Here is a 9,304-nt window from a genome sequence, read left to right as displayed (position 1 = left end):
TATAAAACTGGAGGATGCCTGCAAAGCCAAGGTTTTATTGCTCTTCTTCTAATTCTGGTGTGTAGTTTTTGCTTCTTATTAATTAGATGAAACTAATTGTGGATGAAGGATAGCTAGAAGAGAGGATAGGGACATAGATAAAGTGGTAGAAGAAAAAGGGCTAGTGGTAGTTTTGCTGAAATGTTTTCTTAACAGAAAACACATTTGCCAAAGGTTCAAAGCCATTGTGTTTGATGATGGTTTGGAAAAAAAATTTGAAATACACTTAACAAATCAGAAAGCATTAACTGCAGAGAAGTCCAAGTTTAGCTTTCAAGTATTAATTTAGTTTTGAATGTGTATAGTTCTTACCTGTTTCGTTAATTACTTTTCCCAGTGGCTGAAGTCCCTTCCTTCAGTAACTGAGGGCAGCTGCCCTCGTTGGCACGACTTCTTCGTACCACATCTCTGGCTGCTCCAGTCCTGCGCACCAGCACGCAGGGCTTCTGCGCTTCGAGACCAATAAAACAAAAACGAAATTACAGGCTTTGTCTTTTTCTACTGAAAGCTGACGCCGAAAACGAAATATTTTCAAAAAGATTTATTGGAAGTGTTCAGGGAATGATCTGAAATGGTCGGGGTCGGCTGGGAGACGCTTCAACAGGTTGACCAGCCCGAGCGGAGCTGAGGGGCCCGGCGGTGCGGGGACACGGAGGGGGCGACACCGCTGTGCGGGGCCGTCCCGGGCGGCTCCCCCGGCCCCTGCCGCCCGGCCGGGGGCCGAGATGGCGGCGGGGCGCCTGAGGGAGGGCTGAGGGGCGGCAAGCAGGTGAGGCGAGATCGCGGCCGGCTTGAGGCGGCGGCGGCGGCTCTGTTCGCCGTGCCGGAGCTCCGGGAGATTAAAGAGCAGCTCCGCGCCCCCGCTCGGCCCGGCCCGGCCCAGGGAGCAGCAGGTGGCGGCGGCGGCGGCAGCAGCGAGGGAGTTAACGGCGTGGTGGCGGCGGGAGGGCGCTGAGGAGGAGCGGCACCGGGAGGAGGGGGACCGGGAGCAGGCGGCAGCGGCAGGAGGGGGACTGAGGAGCTGGCGGCGGCAGCAGCCGGGTTGCTAGGGATGGAGAGATCCCGTGTCACCCGGATGTGAGTGTCATGTTGGCCCAAACTCTGAGGGATTTGGCAGCGGCGAAGAAGCGGCGGCAGCAGCAGCAGGAGGAGGAGCAGCCCCTCGCGCGTCGCTAGTCACTACCATGGGGGTCGGGTAGCGGGAGCGCAGGGGCAGCGCACACCTGGCTCGGGGTGGGTGGGGGGCATCTCGGCCCTTTTTTTTTTTTTCTTTTTTTTTTCCTTTTTCCTCTCATACGCTGGAGAAACTGAGAATAATGCACCACCACCAGCAGCAGCAGCCGGAGCAGCACCCAGAAGGTAAGAGCCAGCAAGGGCAGCGGCAGCAGCATGCCCGGGGCTGAGGGGAGGGGGGGCAGCGGGGGAGGATTTATGAGGGATTTGGGAGACGGGGATTAGGGAGGGAGGGGAGGGGTGAGGATGGGGCAGGTTTGGGGTGGGGAGGGGACCGGGAGCCGGGGGGGGGTGGGGGCAGGGGGCGAAGACAGGAGGGATCGGGGTGCCGTCGGGGCTCGGGGAGACGCGACTGCTGGGGGCTCCGCCACGTCCCCCGCAGCTGGGTTTAAGGTTTAAGCCCCCCTCCCAGGGGCAGTAATTTGGAGGTGGGAGGGATGCAGCGGGGCACGGGGGGCACGGTGCGCTCGGGCTTTGTTCCTCTCGTGTTGAAGAACCCGAGGGATGGCTGCGCGGATCGGGGAGTTATTTGCGCCGAGCCACGTTTCGTAGCATCCCGGGAGGCAGGCGGGGAGAGATGTCTGTGCCGTCGCTTTTAAAAAAAAAAAAAAAGGAATCCAGTGAAAAACGCCGCGATTGACACCGCCGCCCCCGAGAAGCCGCGCTGCCCCCGGGCAGCCCCAGGTGCGGGCGGGCAGCTCTGCCCCGCTGCCGCCGGGTGAGCTCCGGCCGGGAGCCATCTTAGCGCGCCCCCCGCGGCCGCCCCTCACGCAGGCGGCGGCGGCGGCGGCCGAGGCCGAGCCTGGGACCGGCGGCGCGTGAGGGGCTGAGGCGGCCCCGGTCTGCGCTGCCCCCGCCGGGGAGGCGACGGGAGGTGACCGGAGGGCTGGGCTGACGAGCCCCGAGGCTCCGCTGCTCGGCGAGCGGCAGTCGCTGGGGAGGTGTTTTCCCCTCCTGCCCGGGTAGATGGATGCGTTTCGCTGCCGTTCCGCCTGTCAGCCCCGGTTCCCTGCGCGTATGCTGTGCCGTTCCTCCATTTTTTCCCCACCCAGGCATCTTCAAGTTTTGGGTTTGACTTAGGAGCGTCTCCTTCCTACAGGTGCATGTAGGAGGAGGCTCTGCTGCTCTAGTCAGGGAGCTCGCGAGGAAAGAGCTGTGCGAGGAGGTGGTGTTTTGCCTGCTTTGCTGTCATCCGGGATAAAAAAAGACCTTAAAATATTATTTAGAAGGTGCGATTTATTTTGTGACACCTTGTGAAAAAGCAGAAATAAAATAAAATTCCTTTACAGTAGTTTGACGGGTGTAATTTCTGGCGTGCAAGATAGCAGGGCTTTATGAACATATTTACCACCAGACAATATTATGTTTTCCTGTGTGGGAGGCATTTTTATTTGAGAATACGGAACAGTGTGAAATTTAACTTGCTTCCAGGACTTCTGGGGTTTTTGTTTTGGGGGAAGAGGTGTACACTTGGTTGTTCTCAATCGAAAAATGTGCAAGGATTAAACGACTACTCCTTTGACCAGGATGAGGTGAGGAAATAGTAAATGCTGAGGCACCACAGCCCAGTTGGTCGTTAGGAGGAGGTATGTTTTATTGCATTATTGTGCTGACAGAAGAGCTGCCATCCGGTTTGTGAAGGAAAAAAAAAAAACAAAAAAAACAATCAAAATGTGAAGTGCTTGCGTAGCACTTGCCTTGACACTTAGGTTAAACTTGAAATTAATACTGGTTCCTGAGACCTTTTGGCTACTGTTGAATCACATATATACACTCATACCTGTATATTCAATCATGTATATATGTACACATACATACATACACATGTGCTTATGCTCTATAGTATACGTAATATAAGCATCACACCAGCAAGAGGTCTTAAAATAATCTTTTCATCAAAAACACTGTGACACATTCTAGCATAAAAAGTTATAAACAAGTACTTTTTTTTCCTTTTCTCTCACAGAGGCGAACTATGCAAGTAGCACCAGAATTCCTCTCCCTGGTGACGGACCAACTACTCAGTCAAACAGTTCAGCACCATCCAAGCAAACTGTTCTGTCTTGGCAAGCTGCAATTGATGCTGCTAGGCAAGCAAAGGCTGCCCAAAATATGAGTACCACCACAACCCAGCCTGTAGGATCTCTGTCCCAAAGAAAACGCCAGCAATATGCCAAGAGCAAAAAACAGGGTAATACGTCTAATAGTCGGCCACCCCGTGCCCTTTTCTGTTTATCCCTCAACAACCCAATACGAAGAGCCTGCATCAGTCTAGTAGAATGGAAGTATCCTTTGATGCAGTTTCATTTTACCATCTGTTCCTTGAGTTTTCCAGATAGATCAAAGGAATTGTATTGCCATGTCTGATAGTGTCACAGCTAATGCGTTAGTTCACTTAACTGTGTGTGGGTAACTCTCATTAATGTTAATGGTAGTTAATTTTGTGTAAATTGCTGTTAATAATAGCCTCTTAATCTGTGTCATAATTATGTAGAGTATTGTTTCATTAAAGTAAGACAGGGAAGAGCTCATAGCTGTTCATTTGTTCTTAGGGGGAGAGGGGAACATGTTCTGACCTTAACTTTTTGCATTTGCAAGCCTACGTTATATTCCAGCAAATCTCTATATGTAATTCATTGCTTTTTCAAATAAGGCTGAATAGACAGGAGTGCATCTAATGGTTTTAACTGGGAGATGACCTTTGACCTAAGATATCAAACCCTTATCTTCTATATAGTGATGGGGTGTTAAGGCTAATGTATGTAGATGTAGAATGAATGTAGAAGTTATTTCAAAATTATGTTTTCCAATTGCTAAATGTGAGGAAGGCTTTCAGCTAAAGTACAGATTCACTGTAATTACATACGAATGCCTGAAGATTTACAACATATGTCTGCCACCAAACATTTGGAAGCTCGTCCAGCTGTAGATTCAAGATCAGGTATACTGGCCTGTGCTCATGATGATGTGAGTGCTTGGAAAGATTGCTTTATCTTCTGTTCAGTGGTTCTGATTTGGAAGAATGTGGATTTCTTTGGAAGAACAAAGAGCATGTAGATTTGGTATATTGTTTAATTCTCAAGAAAAATTTTGAAATAGAGAATGAAGCTTTGTTGAAGTACAAGGAGAAAAACACTTGCCTGTTAGTTGTGACAATATCCCTGTAGCAGGAGACAGCTGTTCAGGAGAGTAGACTAACAAAGTAAAATTCATTTTGTTATTTTAAGCAGCGCACCCAACCACTTTCAGTAGGAAATATTCCTCATTTATAGGGCTTGTTTTTTTTTCCAATTCTTTGAACTTAATTAAAGATAGTGAAACAGATTCCACTTTCATTTAAACTGGTAGAAGTCCAACTAATTTCAGTAAATTGGCATCTCCTTGGCTAAGGTCAGTGAAATGAAATTACTATGGGTCTAGAGTGGAATAACTCAGGGCAGAATTTGCCCCGCTAGCACTGTATCATAAAACAAGCTTGTCAGTCTTGCGCTGGTATTGTCCACTTCAGTCTGGAGAACACTGCTTGTTGAGATGTGTATTCTAACTTTATTTTGTAATGACTGTTGATGTTGATGGGCTTTTGTGAAGGTAAACTCAGCCCTTGAGGTTACAAACTGAGATGCCAACAAACGAAATTTACAAGATCTTAATGGGTACGTGAGATTAATAGGTGTTTTTGTCATAAAAAGTCTATTCTAAATTTACAAAATTGTTTTTGAGGAAACAAAGATTATATTCAGTGCTCTTTGCTCAATCTTTTATGGAAATTTTATGGACATATATGAGGAAACTGTGCACTGAATTGAGGGGGGAAAAAAGTCAAGCCCCAAATACTTTGTTTCCAAACTTCCAAAGGTAGTTTCATCTGAGTACCTCCATATTTTTAGTTAGAAGAAGATAATTAAATATTACTCAGTGAAAGGCAAATTGATGATAAGCTGGAGGATAAACTTCATAAGGCTGAATTTTAAGAAATATCTTTCTTTTCCTGGAGGAAAAATATCTCCAGATTTCAACTGTATTCATCTAGACATGGTGTTAAAAGTGTAGCTGTAGTTCCTGCCATCCCGTGTGAAAGCCTAAAGCCTCCCAGTATGTATGGCTGCCAAGCCAGCAATGATATTCTCTTAGCCAGTCTACTCACCTAACCTTTCATCGGTTCTGGCCAAAGCAAAACTGTTCAGGTGTTCAGCTGTCCAAGACAGCTGAAAGGGGCTCAGAGTTTTCTGTGTGCGTTACACAACATTCTAGCTCTCTACAAGAGAACAGTTGTGATTTGTTGGGAATCATTCTCGTCTTACTATGAAATAGATACCAAATGATTTTCTTCCTTTGGATAAATACATTTCTGTTTGTTAATGAGACTTAATGTGAGCATATGAAGACAGAACAGCTCCATAATTATTCCTTATCTATCATGTTAACCTGCATATTGATTTAAGAGTATGTAATTAAATTAATCTCTAGAACTTAATAAAAAGCGCTCTGTGGCAGCAACAGTAATAGTCTTCTCCCCTTTGCAGAAAAGAGCAGCACGTAGAAACATTAGTGTGATGCAAAATAATACGGTGTAGTGATATAGCTGGAGGTGATCGAGTGTTTGTCACAGTTATCAGTCAAAAGATTGCTTGAGACCTAAGACCTGTTTGAGTGTTAGAACTGAAAGAAGAGCTAGGCTTAAAAGTTAGTAGGCACTTAGAATTCATGGATTCCTTAACAGGATTTTCCAGACCATTTGACATATTTATACTACTGTCTATTTTTGCCAATTGTGTGGCCTTAGCTGTTTACATTCCATTCCCAGAAGATGATTCTAATTCAACTAATCATAATTTGGTAAGTACTCTTGAATTTTTATTTTATAATGATGTTCTTTTATCTTGATGGTCAAGATTAGCTGCTAGTGTTTAAGACCATATTAAGTGTAACAATTTCAGTCAAAAAAATGGTATGCAGTGATACTTCGGAATAAAATATATTCAGAATGTGGAATTGTTTTATTTTTAATGTGTTCCCTTATGTCATATGTTTAAAAACAGATATTTTTCAGCAGTAAAATTATTTGGAAGAGAAAGTAAATTAATGTTATGCTGTGTGTGTATATAGGTATGGTATTAAAAACCTTGATTTAAATTTCTATTGTTTTAGACATGCCTTTTTCAGCCCTTCTGAAGTTTTACTGTCTTTCCTAGTATACTTGTCTAATCTATTTTCAATTTTTAATGGTGTTATTTAGCTGTATATGTTATTAGTTGAGAAGAGAATGGTGGGAAACTTTACAGCAATACATTTTGAAGTGATAAGAATATCAACGTGAATTTTAAATGCAGTTACTTCTAAGTGTTTTTTTAAAAAGGATGATATTGCAGTACTTTGTAGAGCTGTATTTCTTCCATTAAAAATAGTATACCTGTGTTGTACTTGAAAATATCATGAAAAATATTTTCCTTTTAGTTGCTATTTTATTAATGCTTAGGGAGGCTATCACTCTCAAAGGTGATTTGAATTTACATTAGTTTCATCATTTACATTAAAAGACATTTTGAAATAGTTACTAGACCTCAGTAGTCCTTTGAGTTCTGAAAACCTATGTGACTTATTCTTTTTTGAGCAGCAGTTGGGAGGGTGTCTTCAGAACAAAAATTGGATGCCAGGTCAGTAAGTAGGTAATTTTGGACTACTTTGGATGGAAAATTTAGGTTGATATGAGGCTTTCTATTTATGGAGATGTTTGTGCATTGTGTGGTGTGTAAGATTAATTACTTTCAGGGGGAAAAAAAACCAACCACATTCTATTCATATGACCCGTTTAATATATTTTTGTTCATCAAGATTAAGCATATATGGATGACAAAAAAAATACTAGTGAAAGGCAGAATAATTCAGGTCAATGTAAAGAATTACTTATGCAGCTGTGTATCTAGCCAGCCAACAGTCTTATCTCTCTTCTTTTTCCCCCCTCTGTGAGAAACTGAGTGCACAGATCTCAATAGCTGTCAATCCAACAAGAGATTTGGTAATAACAACGTTCATAAAGCATTACATGAAAGGGGTAAAATAATTACTTGTGTTAGAGGCTAATCATTTTGAAATAAATGTTTTTAGCATTAGTTTTGTTAGGCTGGTATCTGACCTAATTCTGCAATGTGTTAGCGTTTAGAAAGCAATGGACGTTTTTGTCCCCGATGTTATTTTAACTAATGCGAACTGGTTGGTCTAAGCAAAAATACATTACCTTTATTTATTTATTTATTTATTTATTTATTTATTAGTAAGAGTTCCCTATCCATTTTAGAAAAAGAGGTCTTGAACACCTCTAAATGTACATACAGTTTAGAATTTGGCCATTTAAATTTGCCTCTTGTTAATTTTGAGTAATTCCACTAGGCTTGCTCAAGTACTGCCATGTGCTGGGGCAGACTTGAGACAGATAAGGGAATGTACTGGCACATCCTGTCTACCTGATGTAATAGAATAAATTGCTCTGGCAGGAGCAGTGTTGTCTTTCCTTATGACTAGGGTTATACATCATGAAGTGCACTAACTGTTGATCTGTGTCCTTGTACCTTTCTCAGATATTTTGCTGACATTTTTCCTAATGTAGCCCAACTTCCTTTGTTAAGCCGGTACTTTGGATTCAAGTATGATGTGAAGCACTATTGTATAAGATAACTTAGAAATCTTCAAGCTTAATTGGGAACTGGTTTGAGCATATTTCCTGATGCATGTGGATCAGAAATGTGGAGTTATGTTCTGAATGGACTGTGCTTGACCACTTACTGGTGTTACAGTTCTGTGTTCTGTGGGAACGTGTATCTAGAAAGCAGTTTGACATGTTTCTTCTGTGTTCTGGGAGAGACAGGAGAAATAGATCTTCTATTCCTTGAATGGAGCAGTTCTGTTATGATGGTCTGTTCTGAATAGAGTACTATACAGACTAATGAACTTCCAAGAATTATTGAACTTGATCCCTTATTCTACTTAACTGACTAAGCACTGACCAACTGACGTTTTCACAAGTTGGTACAGTTCTTCTGCAAGTAGATTGGAGAAACTATTATTGATCCAGGAAAGTCTTTCTTTTGCTGCAGCAGGAAGATAGGGCCAGTATACTCTGGGCTGAATCCTCCTAAGCCCACTATTTCATTCAGAGTTTAATGTAGTTTTTTTGATCTGCCTTGAAGTTTCAGGTGATCCGAACTTTTCATGCTTGATTCAGCTCTTCTTTTGGCAGTGTCTCTTGTCTGCACTTGATAAGAAGCTGTTTCTGGCAGGATGAATTTCCTGTATATTTCTTCTATTTCTGCCTTTTCTGCTTTTTTTTCCTCATCTGTGTTATTTTCATGTCTTTTGTCTTCAACTTCCTGCTTATTTCTGTTTCTCATTAACTTTTTTCTCTGCCCTCTGGCTTCCTTCTGTGTTTAGTCTTCCACTTGTCCTCTTCTGCAGCATGCTTTGCTCTATCTCACTCTCCCACCTCATCTTTTTCTTGTATCATCCTGCTGTACCATGTTCTGTTCTCTCAGACTGCCTTGTGCGTTGCCTCCTACTTACTTTCCCATGGGTTAGACTAGCACCGGATTTTACTCTGCAGTGTGCAGGCAGACTGGCACAGCACAGGTAGGGATTTCTCCCGTGATCAAGACATCTTTGGTGTTTTTTTTTTTTTTTTTTTTTCTTAAGCGTGAACAGTAAGGCGTCCATGCTGAGTCTATGAAAAATAGAGCACTGAAGTTTGTTTGCTTTGGATGTATTGCATCTCTTGTGTCTAGACTCCGAGAGTTTTCACTGGTGAGACTGTTCTACTTGAAGAGATTCAAGGCTCCCATTTTGAGGGACTTGCATATATCACAGCAAATTGGCAAGTGCGAAGTCACGTACACGAGGGGCTAACGGGAGCCTTCAAGGTCACCACGAGGGACCCTAATGAGAACTGAAGACTCTGTGCCCCTGATAACAGGGTTCTTCAGCCTTGTTTCTGTTTATGGTTGTCAATGGGGAACTCTCTTGAAAGGTGAAGTTTTGCATTAAA

The 9,304-nt window shown here is 43.4% G+C and overlaps 1 protein-coding gene across 26 annotated transcripts in view; it reads left to right on the top strand.

Moving 5' to 3' along the window:
* The first annotated feature begins 457 nt into the window (after positions 1-457).
* Positions 458-9,304, top strand: part of CACNA1D (calcium voltage-gated channel subunit alpha1 D) — a 186,600-nt gene continuing 177,753 nt past the window's right edge. For 12 of the 26 annotated variants that reach the window (XM_083795894.1, XM_083795883.1, XM_083795893.1 and 9 more), the window contains exons 1-3: positions 462-1,398; positions 3,239-3,557; positions 6,003-6,108. In XM_083795894.1, the coding sequence (XP_083652020.1) occupies positions 1,356-1,398; positions 3,239-3,557; positions 6,003-6,108 (468 nt within the window). In that variant the 5' untranslated portion in view covers positions 462-1,355. Of the gene's footprint in view, positions 1,399-3,238; positions 3,558-6,002; positions 6,109-9,304 lie in introns of all 26 variants that reach the window. The other 14 variants (XM_083795895.1, XM_083795896.1, XM_083795887.1 and 11 more) reach the window with 4 other exon arrangements.

Source organism: Anser anser (assembly GCF_964211835.1).
Source record: "Anser anser genome assembly, chromosome: 12".
Taxonomy (NCBI): domain Eukaryota; kingdom Metazoa; phylum Chordata; class Aves; order Anseriformes; family Anatidae; genus Anser; species Anser anser.
The sequence above is the reverse complement of the archived record's forward strand: the minus strand, read 5'-3'. Positions and strand labels throughout refer to the sequence as shown.